The 12,120-nt window shown below is 43.2% G+C and overlaps 1 protein-coding gene across 6 annotated transcripts in view; it reads left to right on the top strand.

Annotated features, from left to right (window-relative positions):
- The window catches only part of MEI1 (meiotic double-stranded break formation protein 1), a 38,111-nt gene that overhangs the window by 11,737 nt on the left and 14,254 nt on the right, over positions 1-12,120 (top strand). For all 6 annotated transcript variants that reach the window (XR_004497368.1, XR_004497369.1, XR_004497370.1 and 3 more), the window contains 10 exons: positions 733-867; positions 1,410-1,524; positions 3,243-3,361; positions 4,408-4,549; positions 5,915-6,026; positions 6,681-6,741; positions 7,973-8,070; positions 8,752-8,926; positions 9,037-9,184; positions 9,745-10,017. Coding sequence is in view for 3 of the 6 variants with exons in the window: in XM_033514194.1 (XP_033370085.1) it covers positions 733-867; positions 1,410-1,524; positions 3,243-3,361; positions 4,408-4,549; positions 5,915-6,026; positions 6,681-6,741; positions 7,973-8,070; positions 8,752-8,926; positions 9,037-9,184; positions 9,745-10,017 (1,378 nt within the window). In the remaining 3 variants the exon portion in view is untranslated. The remainder of the gene's footprint in view (positions 1-732; positions 868-1,409; positions 1,525-3,242; positions 3,362-4,407; positions 4,550-5,914; positions 6,027-6,680; positions 6,742-7,972; positions 8,071-8,751; positions 8,927-9,036; positions 9,185-9,744; positions 10,018-12,120) is intronic.

Below are 12,120 nucleotides of genomic sequence, written 5' to 3'. Positions count from 1 at the left end.
TAGGTAGCATGTAGCTACCTATCTTCCCCCTCTCCTCCCAACTGCACCTGACTTGCCAGGAGCCAAATGAGCATGGTCTGCCATTTACACAGCTCTGTCCAATAATGGGATTAATAGCCTGTTGTCCCTCCATGCTCTTGTATGCTCAAAGGTGTTGGGCCACAGATGACCAAAATTCTCACTGTCAAGAAGGATTGTCAAAACAGTTGGATTGTGTTCATTTTCCTTATTACTTTTCAAGTTTATGAAGGTTCCTGTCCTAGCAGCATCTGGCATTAGGAGTACGGTGAGAGAAGCTATTCTCATGGCATTATCTATTCTAGGATGGTGATGTTTGCTTGTTTGCTTAAAAATATGAGTTGCTAGATGAACTCACAAATGCCAGAGCAGATGGCCTGAACATAAAGTCCTAGGCACAGAGATCACTATATCTTGTAAAGCTTGTTTTTCTTATGCTTTTCATGTCAATGTTCTGGAGTAGTTACACAGTTATCCAGGCTGTAGGTATTTTAGCATGCTAGTGCTTCAGCCTGGCTGAAATTTCCTCTTTATAGCAAAACCTCTACCTGCTCAAGTCTGAGAGTACCTCCTTGAGAGCAACTGGCTCTCAATACTGAAGAATGTGGTTGCAATCTCACGGCTGAGCTATCCATTTGCTCAAATTAGGGAAGGGCACTACAGTTACCCAAGTCTGACAACATTCTCCTTGCTTACTTTGTTTCCTCTTCACAGGCAACCAGTGGAAATCAAATTATTCACAAACCGAGGTGTATGTATAGAAGCCATTGATGTTCTGATGGAGACAGTGAACTGCCCAGCGCTGGAGGTGGCGGTGGAGGCTGTGAAAGCTGTGGCAGCTTTCCTGAGGTAGGCAGGAATGTATTTGCAGACTTTTCTTCAGATACATCTGTTGATACCATCTTGGGCTTTGCAGTTCCCCTGTGGCTGTGTGGGTGAACGTGCTCTGCAGTGGGACTTGTGGCTGAGGCAGGCGTGGGTACAGCAGAGCCAGCTTCCCACCCACCTCAGGAAAGCTGCCAGAGCAATGAAGCTGTGGCAGGCAGCAAGTCATTGCAGCAAGGACCTAGTGTTCCAGGCAGGCTTGTAGAGCAGCTGCTGTGGCTTTGTCAGTCTGTACCCCATAAAGATTGATAAGAATAATAAACATAAGACTCTGGACTGTCATGGGCTTCCTGACTGTGATGGGAGCAGACAGAGTACTGAGGGTGTGTTTGGGCTCATGTGGGTGAAAGCGCTGTTCAGATATTGTGACCTTACTATTCTCTGCTGGAAAGAAGTGGCAATGGCATATTTCCATCAGAAGAGCAGTTATTTCTGATGGTGTTGCCTTCCTAGTGGAATGTTTCCAGCAGGGACTGTGCATCTTGTCTTTCTCTTACCCTGTTAAGGAAGGACCATCTGAGCTCCCCTCCAGTCCCATATGAAGAGCTGCAGAAACTTCTGGAAGCAATGCTGAAGCGATGTGCTGACCTTTCCCCACCACAGAGTAGTAAGAGGCATGCAGTAAGTCAAAAATTGCTTGTTGGTAGGACTGAGCAGGACTGGGATGATCTTCCTAGGACACTGTGTGGATATTTTTTATATGTTCCACCCCCTTACTTATATCCCCCATGGCTGTTTGGTTCTCCGCTATTTCTTTTGATCCTCTTGTCTTGAGATGGTTCTAGACTTTGAAGCAGATGAAGATGGATCGAATGTTACCTTTCTAAATCAATGAAGTTCGTGGGGCACCACTTGAGCATGCTATTCTCTTTATGTGTCCAGTACTCCAATGTAATTTGAACTTTTCTTCCAGCCCCCACCTTGTAGGCTTGTGATCAAATCTGTTTTTTCAGCAATGAACATTTCTTGTTCTACATTTAGATCAAGAGTGTCACCATATATGCACTGTGATCCTTCAGCAAGGGAGTTGTTAGCCACTATTTGAACTATAAATCCTTCCCTATTCCTCGCATCCACAGTTAGTGTGATGTGCTGCTGGGACCTCTGCACCTCTGAGAAGAGCCCCAGGTGCAGATGGCTAATGAAAAGACAAGGTGTTGTGGTTTTAAACCAGTAACTAAAAAAATTACTTATTTTTTTGCTGTGAGATATGGATTAGAATAAGAGTAAAACAGGCTTAAAACTTACTCTCAAAGCCAATCTTAAAAGTGCAGAACTTAATATATAACATAAACCAGACGATTGGGGATACCAGTATCATAAAGTCACCCCAGGACACAAGGGCTGAGCCTTCTTGCTGTAGGCTTAGAGCCATGTAGGTTTAGATTGCATGCCAGTAGTGACAAGAATACCTCAATGCTCAAAGAAGTAGCAGAACTCCAAATTCTTGATGAACTATTTTTAGACCCAAGTTCTGCGGTACCAGGGATTGGCCCTCTCTGCCAGAAGAAGGCAGAAGTGCTTTCTGTCCCATAGGCAGATGTTGGCCAGTCAGTTTGCACACACACAGAGCTAGGTGTCCCTTTCAGAATTAGGAGCTTCACAGGAAGGAAATGAGACAGACAGTGAGGATATCCAGGCTATGTTTAAAGGGAGAAAAGGGGAAATGATGATACTTCTTCCAAGGTATCTCAGCATGAAATGGAGATGGAGTTCAGAACTGCCAGGAACCAGTGTCTAGCTGTGTTCTCCTCTGGTATTATGGAGAAGACCACCACAACAGGTTAAGGCTTAAAGGCAGATTTTGAGTTCCAAGTTGTTCCCAATTTTGGTAAATGATTAACTTTGACGCTTCAGTTGGCTTCAGGCTTAAGTTAGTGGGATGCTGTGTGGGAACAAGAATTAGTATATGGATAGCTGCTTAAAACTCTGAGCCAAAGTAGAAGAGCTTCTAAGATTTCATTGCTAAGCAAGGAGAAGAATTATCCTGCATTGTCTCAAGAGTATTTGGAAGAAAGAAAATAAAAAAAATAGAAGTTTTCTCAGAAGGATTTAAAGCTCCATTAGCTGAAATGCTTAAAACTCAGATTAGGTCAAAATACAGACTCTAAAGACAGGGAAGTGCAGAGCTAGTAGCTCCATAACTCTGTCCTCCCTAGGAAAAGCATACAAACTGTTTAGCTCTGCCCTCTCTGGGGAAAGCACAGTAGTGAAAAAATTGTTGTGTGAAGGAGCGAAGTGAAATCTGTTGTTTCTCTTGTTGCTGCTGGTGTCAGAGGAAAAAGCTATTTTTTTCTGAAAGTGGACATAAGATTTTAAAGATGTTTCTCCTTTAACAGGGTGATCTCCTATTCTCAGTGTCTCAGAGTCACCCAACAAACAGAAATCTTGGTAGAGTTCCTCAGAGACATGGTCAGTTCTTACTCAATACCCTGGAAAGTTTCAGAAATGCTTGCAGGTGAGGACAAGTCAGGAAGGTGTGTGGGTGGGTGGTATGTGTCTATGTCTGTCCATTCTTCTGTCCTGTGACTATGTTCTTCCACCCAACCCCACCACAGAAATATCACAGGTGAGAGTTCAGTGCATGGCACTGGTCAGTGAAACTGCAGAGTGAGGGGTATGTATTACTAGTGATAATTTTGTGATACGTGAATATGTCTCCCATGAAATTTGCCTGGGACCTATCAATTTTTTTAATGTCTTTGGGCTTTGAGAGCCTACTTGAAAATTCATTAAAACTGATGATAATGTCAGAACTATTGGAAGGTATGTGTGAAACCAGATTCCTGTGCTATGTGATTTCACTGCCAGAGGGGATTAACCATTTTACAAATGTGTATCTGCTCCAGGTGCTGGCCTTGGATTTGCTCATGTCTGTGACCTCTTACTGAAAATGGGTTTATAGGCACCAACTTTACCTCTTTTGCTGGATCAGAGCACCATTTGGCACCCTTAGCTACACAGCATACAGTGGTAGATGAGTTTGTGTATGAATTAGGATGAATCAGGATCAGTTTTTAGGGTAGTCTGGCCAAATTTTTGCATTGCATCACTTGGATTGGCAGAGATAATTCAGTCAAAAGCAGACATGCCTTTCTGCACTGACCCAGAGTTTTAGGGTGGTATTAGAGGGCACTCCGGTTCTGTCATGGATTTTATATCAGCTAAATGGTCCCTTGGTTGATTTTTGCAAGGTTTGCTGTGTTGTGCATCAGGCACTCTGGTATGGCTGAAAACCAGTCTTGCCACACCAGAGCTTCCCACAGCAGATGCTTTCTTCACAGAAACTCAGTCCTCCTTTCCCAATGTGTACTGTTGTGAAACCTTGATAACTTTTAATAGCTTCACTCAAGAGGTAACTGAGTGTGATTGCCAAATTCCTTTTTCCAACCCATCAAGTGTTTGAATTATGGTGAAATTTGGATTAAAATGTAGTATCTGCTGACTTCCTTTACAGAGTAGGGAGGTTTCCTCTTTTCTTTGTTATCCACTGTGTGTTTGTAGGTTAGCAGTGGAATTCCAGGGTGACTTCATGGCCCAGGAGAATGCTTTCACTGCCCCCAACTCTGAGAGCAAAGACACACTAAGCAACTTCTCCGAGTTCCTGTTGAGGATTTGTGACAGTCTCTGCATCCCCATGGTCATGGTAGGATTTCTTTTGAACTTGGTCTGTTCCATGGATAGCTGGGAAGGTGCTTTCAAGCACCGAGAGTGGGTTGCACAAATGTTTTTTTTCTTGGGAAGAGGTCACGTCAAGTAAACTGAGAACAACTGTGGCATTTGCCACTTTTCCACAGCCAAATATGGAACTATATAGTTCATGCAAAACTGTGTAGTTCATTCTTCTGTTCTCAGAGGGTGCAGAAATTCATAAAGTTTCCATGTAGATGTCAGTGTCTTTCTTCAGACTATGTAATCCCATAGCCTACCTACCATGCTGTAGGATCCATTGCAGCTCCAGATGTGTCAGAAAACTGTTGTTTCCCCATGTGCCACTCTTTCAAAACTTGCCTGTGTCCCAGAGAGCAGCTGTGGTTTGCACCTGCAATTTAATTTCTGTGCTTTTTCCCAGAAGGTGCTGATGAGGCTGTCCAGTCTGCACAGCAAGGACAGTATTAAGCATTGTGCCTCAGTAAGGCCTGTGACATGATTTAAAAAGTAGCTGTGAAGACTCATGAGGGCTTTAGTGCTCCATACAGGCCTGTCCCTAAGACACTTCAAGCAGAATTATCAAAAAACTGGGACTTTTGTTGTGGTTCCTAATGTTTAGTAAAGTTTGCTTGTGCTTTGTGACAGGTACAGGTGTATGAATTCTTGCAGTTGTTAAGAGCTTGAAGATGTTTTGGTCGGTGTTTTCTTAACCGATCTCTTGGTAGGCAGCTGCAGTGACACTGCTGTTCTCCTCCCTGACAGGAGGGTGCAGTGCATGTCCAGGTTGGCCAAGCTGGAGTCAGCGTGCTGTTTCTTGCTCATTGAACTTGGGTAAAAATTAATGGACTGTGAGAAAATCGTCCTGTGACCTTCAACAGGAATTAGTTGAGTTGTTCTGTTCTAAACAGTTCAGGGCTGGACTCTGTAGAGAGCTCAAATGCCTGTGTTTGCCACTGCTCAGTGAAATGCTGAGCAGAGGTGTTAAGTGTTGCTGAAGTCAGCTGCACTTAAACATATGTCCTATGTTGTATAGGAGAATTAGCCATCTGACCTGTAAGAGCAGTAACTTCCAGGGCAGTGTGGGCAGTAATGTCAGTCACTGTGCATTAACTGCTGGAATCCAGAAGAAGTTCCTTGTCTGGTGTGATGTCTTGCAGAGTTACCAGCTCAGCTCATAGTGCTGGCAGAGGAGAGTGCTCTGTGAGCCTGCTATGCTGCCAGGCATATTGGTAAAAGAACTGCCACTCTATTTGTTTGGATTTAGAAACCTGACTTTCTGGGCAGGCAGGAGGCTGGAAGAAAGCTGCTGCCTTCAGTGTTAATAGCATCTTGTGCCCCTGATCTATTTGTCTTTCCACAGAGCTATCTGGAAAGGGCTGTCAGCCCACCAGTGACAGAGGTTTTCATCTCAACACTCAGTACCCTCTTTACAGTGGTGCCAAGCATGAGGAATAAGTTCTCCAAGAAGCTGGGTATGAGGGTATTGTGGGATCATGTTCTCTGTGCTCTTAACTGGTGCAGCTTGCTGCTACTGCATATAATTGAGGCAACCAGCCTAACATTGAGACTTTATGTGGAGGATTCTATTACATGTTTATATGAGTAAGAATAGAGTGCATAGTCATGTTCAGCAGGATGGAAAAATTATTTGGTCTAGCTCTGATGATGGGACAGGTTTTATTTTGGATAAGAATGTTGTGTCAGCTTTATCCTTCCCTCTGGAATAATTCAGAATTGAATGGACTGTTCCTGTAGACAGGGATTATGCTGGAATTGTTGGTGGGATTTTACTATGTAGAAATCCTGGCTTAGTCTATGTATGCCTTATTCTTCACACATCAGAGAGGTGATGTAGACAATTCCTCAGTTCTAAACATGTGAAACTGGCAAATACTCACTTCTCCTCCTGAGCAAACAAATGAACCTCAGATACTTCCATCAGACCCAAACCTGGAGTAGTTTACTTCATGGGAGGCAGCCTAATGGATGTGTTCTTACTGAGATGGCCTGTCCTCTTCACCAGGCTTGTATGGAGATGTGTGGGGGTGTTATGAGATCTGCCTAGTCTTTTTCTTATCATACATGTTCTGTGCTCTTTTGGCATTTCTGTCTTGCTTTCTGTCTAGCATCCTCGTCCTTCATCCGACTGACACTGGAGCTGAAGGCCAGATTTTGCTCTGTACAGAGGTATTGTGACATGTGCATTGTAAGTGAACCAAAAATTTCCAGATGGGAAAGTAGATCATGCCTTATCTAATACACCTGATTAGGCAAGATGAGAGGCTGAAAGACTCAAGAATGGTTGTATCTTACTGAAAAATGTAAATGGCTACTGACAATGGAAGAGCTTGATGTGAGAGAAGGGAGAAGCAGTTGGGTGGGGGGCGGATGGATTTACACAGCACTGTGAGAATTCTGTGCTCTGTCGTGAGTTGCACAGAGATAAAGAAGCCTGACTTTGGAGTAGTCAGCTCAGTGGGTGTTCTGAAGAGAAGTACCAGTAGCATCAGTTCCATCTGAGCTCTGGCTTCCTAGGCATATACTACCACTGTTGTTGTTTCTCATGGTGTGATAATGTATTAGAAGTGGGGGAGAGGAGGATGACTTCAGTAGCAGGCATTGCAAAGGATCTCCTGTAGTAGAGGCTATGATTTCTAGATTGAAGAGTATTTGAGGAGACTCTCTGTGAGTCTGTAGAGATGTTTTACCTCCTCTTTCCTGTGACTGTACCTCATAAAAAAGTAAACAGAACACACAGCAAACCTAGTCCAGTTTGCTAATATGGAACTTCAAATGGGGACATTTGTAGCTGTGAATGGTGTGTGGTGGGAGTGATCTCAGTTTCTGAATAGAGCACTGTGCTTTGCCAAGGATGGTGTGTTAAAGGTATCTGGTTATGTCCTGTTCTGCAAGGAAATGGTTGGAGAGAGAGAAATACCTGGAAATAGCTGTTCTCACCCTTTTACTTAATATTTTGGCATTCCTCAGTGTTCATCCCTGGCAATGTCATTGCTAAAAAAATCTAAGTGTTGTTTGCCAGTGGAATCATGTATTGTGAGCTACCCTTAAATACCTCCCATTCTCTGCAGTGTTAGGTACCCTATCCTTATAGGACTCCCTGTGTAGACAAGGTGTGATGGTTGTGAAAGTACTCCACTGTACTCACATTGGCCCAAGGTATGAACATGTTCATTGTTGTCACTGCACACACCCACCACATCTGTGAGCTGACAGTCCATTGGGAACTCACCATTTTCCTGGAAGCCTAGGTTGGCTCCTGGAGTCTTCTTGTGATGGGGCAGGTGCTTGCATGTGATCATTCAGTAAAGTGAAGTTCTGGCAGACAGTGTGTGATATCAGAAGTAGGAAAAGGATATTTCTAGCCTTCTTTACTGTCTTTTTCTGCTCTTCTTCACAGTAATCCTGTCCTGAATCACACCTGTTCCAGCTTCCTCTGCAGCTTATGCCTGAACCTTTACGCAGCCACAGAGAAGAGGAGAACTTCTTCTCAAGAGGGCAAGTCTGGGGAAAGAGAAAGGTTGCTTCATTTAGTTTGAGTCCATGCCACCCTGTTGTTAGGCAACAGGTGAAAAAAAATTAGAAAAGGACAAAGGAGAAGGAAAAGGAGGACACACATAGCTTGATTGAGAGGTTTTATTTCCCCAGCTTATTTTTAAGCTGGTCCAGTGAGGACCAGCACAGAAAACACTGTGCCTTTTGAAGAGTTTGGAACCCTACCTGAAAGAAGGCATTTCATCTGCCTATGGTTTTGTTTACATGAGGGCATTTATTAGCACAGCTGTGCATGCTTAATTGAAACAAAATTACTTGCCACATAGTCACTCACATCTACAGATAAAGGTAACTTTTTCCCCTCTGGAATACTCTATAAATCTTTCCTGTAGATACTGTAACTTTCCATAATAAGTAAGTCCCAAACAAATGAGATGGAAGTCTCTACATCAGAAAAGACACTTTTCCCATTAGCAGTTGCTGGTCATCATACAGGCAGCATCAGCAAAGGGCTTGGAATCTCAAACAGAAATGTCTTTTCATCCTTGAAGCCAGCTCTGTTAAAACAGGTCTCACACCACTACTGATTCCAAATCATGGAGATGTGCTTGGTGTATGCAGACTGTGGAGCTGTTCCACAGACATTGCTCATCATTTCCTGCTTGCTTATATTTTTATTTGTAGAGCAAGAGATGTCTGAGCTCCTGCAGAAGGGTCTGCCTCAGTTAAACTTCACCATTGCTGAAAGCCTTCTCCTCCTGTCTGAAGCCCCTGAGCCTTTCTTTTTGGATCAGTCTCTTTGCAGCCATCAGCACTGTTTCATACTGCTCTTATACTTTGCCTACACCTTTGGGGACAGGTGAGCCAAGAGTATACAAAGCAAGTGGGTTTGTGGCCATAACATACCATGTATTGGTGGGTAAAGCATATCTGTTGTTACTGTTTCCACTCCGATCTCCTCCACTGCAGGTTTGTTCCAGAGGCAGAATTATTTCTAGCTGTAAGAAATTTTCTCCTCTCAGCACAGGACCATGGAGACTGTCCCCCTCCACACATACTCAGAGCTGCACTTTACCTCCTTGCCGTCTGTCAGGACAAAGGCAAAGCCCTGGATGTGGTAAAAGAAGATTTCATTCCTACCTCTTGGAACCTTTTTGTTGAAACTAAGGTTTCTCCCCACTCACATCAACCTTCTTGTGGAAAGTATTTTGGCATAGGTGGTGAGCAGTGAATGAGTGAAGACTGCGCAGTGCATCTACACTCTGGAAAGTTAACTATGAAAATCCACAGGGGAATATAGATTTGACAGAATAAACTTGTGTATGTGTGGGAAGTGTAATTGCGTTGGATAGGCTGTGAATTCACATACAGAATATAATAAATTTCATAGCTTTGGTCTCCCAAACGCATCTCCAGCCTCTGCAGCAGGCTTTCTAGTGTTCCCATATGGCTTTTTGCTGCTGCAGAGCTTTGAGCTCTGTATAAAGCCTACAAGTTTCTTAGCCTTTGTGATGCAAATGGGGTTCATAAAATGATGTTTAACTGATGTATTTGATTGTCTGCTGAAAAGGCAGTGTGACTGTTTCTCACAGTAAAGTCTCATCACTTCAGATGTTTTATAATTCAGTATTAGTGATTTTTTTTTCTCTGTCCCACTTCCCCTTTCCCTCTTACTAGAGGTCTTTGTCTACCATAAGAAGGATCCTAGATAATCTTCCAGATCTGAGCCTGGTCTATGTCCATTGTCCTCTCCTGCTGAAATTCTTCCTGAGCTACTCTGAACTTATGGGGAAATTTGGACACCAAATCCTCCAACTCTGGTTTTCCTGGGAAGACTGCAATCAGTCTGAGGCGGAAGAAGGTGATTTTGGCACGTCTGATCAGCTGAACAGCACTAACCCATTGCTTCCCATACTGAAGAGTAATTCCAGCATTTTGCTTATTTTACTGGTATGTGACTTTCACAAGGACAGGCTACTATCCTGGCCCTGATTTTGGGGGCTTCTTGGTTCTTAAAGTTTTAGTGATGTTATGAAGCCAAGGATTTTGATAGAAGGGGGCACAGACTTCCACCTGCCAGGGAAGCCTTATGTGGAAAATGGGACTGTGTATGTGTATTATCTCTTTCTCTGTCATCCATCTACTGTGTCAGGAAGGGATCCTCTGAGAGCTGGCTGGAGAGGGATCTGAAGGGTGCTGCTGATGTGTGCCATGAAAAACCCCATTCCTTCCTCTATTCAGATACACATCTAGGTACTCGAGATTCTTCAGTGCCAGTCTTTGAAGAAGCTGTTTTGCAGATTTAGGAGCAGTGCTTTGTTACTGAGAGATTAGAAGGGTATGATGAACAAGAACTTTGAAAAAGCAGCGTGCAGAGAACAGGTCTTTCACACAGCTTTCTGTTTGTTTGAGGTTTTAATTTTGTCTGGTTTTAACTGGAGACTCTTGTCAGAGAATTTTGAAGTACCCTTGAATTTTCATGTTATGCAAATAACATGTTTTATTGCTCTTAAAAGATAAACTAAAAGTCTTGTGGCAGGGAAAATTAATCAGTGCAGGAGAGAAAGGGGCCTTGAAGCAGCAGGCTAGTGTGCTTGCCTTTAGCTGGTGTAATGAGTTCTGTAATGTAATCATGACACAATCGTGTCCTGATGGCTGCTTAGAGGCCTTTTCTCACTTCCACTGCTCTCACCTTCCTGTCACCTGTCACCTCTCCCCATCATCGGCTTCTTGTCCCATGACTGTTGAGCCAGTCACATAGTAAGTATTTGCTAACTTTGCCATAGAAGAACATGAGATTTGCCTGTAAGGGCGAAAGCTAAGAGCTGTGATATTTCTTCTCCAATCCATTAGAGAAATTAAAACTAACTATCATTGAATAGGCAAACCTATGTCAACAGATGGTAAAGAAATAAGAGGAAGCAAGGCTTGACTCTGAGTGGGCATCCAATGGGCATTACAGAACATGTTTGTTCTGATCTAAGAGGCTATGGAGTAAATTTGAGTATCTGAGGTTACTGAAATGACTGACAGGAGTGCTCTCATGTAGGGCAGCTCTTTCATAGATGGGATGTCATTGCAGAGTAGGTAACAACATCCAGGTGCTTGATACCATTGCAGAACATTAGTAAAAGTGATCAGTGAGTTTAAATATCAGGACAAATTGAGGAGGTGAAGTGTCCCATGAGGCTTGTCCACTCTGTTACCTTTGCTAGTAGTTCTGGAACCTATCACTCCATAAGCTGAAGAAGGTCTGTCAATAAGCAAAACATAAACAGCATCTCCCTTCCCTGAATGGTACAAAATTCCTGGTTCCCTTTTCTGCCTTGCCATATGCTCTTGCAGAAGTAAATTCATTTAGCTCTGTTCCAGTCTTTAAAGTGAGTTGTAATAAATCACAGACTTTGACAATTCACCTTTCAGTTGTGGAAGAGCATAATCAATCTGAATTTAGGTGGACTAATAAAACAGTGCACTATGGAAAGATAAATATACTGTCAGATGTAAAGAAAATGATGAGATGAATAACCTAAGCCTCAGAATGCACTAGTGGAGTGGAAAGGCCTATGCATGGTACAGTGAAACAAAAATGAATGTCCTTCCTAGGATGACTTATTTGCTTTCTGCTTTAAATAATTGTCTGGATTATATATAACAGATGGTTAGTGACTTCATCTGAGACCTTGAGCTTCTGGGTAGGAAGGAACCTATTAACACAATGGTACATTTGCCAGGACCAGGAAGGCTGTGGCCATTGGTTCATGTCATTTTGTGCTGTGTGTGTTCATCTGGGGATGAATGTAGTCATGATGACACGCCGTCTCACTTGTCTTCTCCATGTTCCAGGTCTGAGGTGCTCTCTCAGAGAACAGAGACATTAGGTTACATTCCTGAATGTCATATGGAGCAGATCTATGTCAGCAGAGATGATTGTGCAGACATCTTCCTGCCCTTTATTCATGAAGGTCTCTGGTAGAGGCAGAAATTCGGCTCAGAACTAGACAGCTTTTTCTGGCACATACAGCCTGTTCTTACCTTATTTGCTCTCCTTGG

The sequence above is a fragment of the Parus major genome, chromosome 1A (assembly GCF_001522545.3).
Source record: "Parus major isolate Abel chromosome 1A, Parus_major1.1, whole genome shotgun sequence".
NCBI classification, from domain to species: Eukaryota; Metazoa; Chordata; class Aves; order Passeriformes; family Paridae; genus Parus; species Parus major.
Note: the sequence above shows the minus strand (reverse complement) of the source record. Positions and strands in the feature narration are given on the sequence as shown.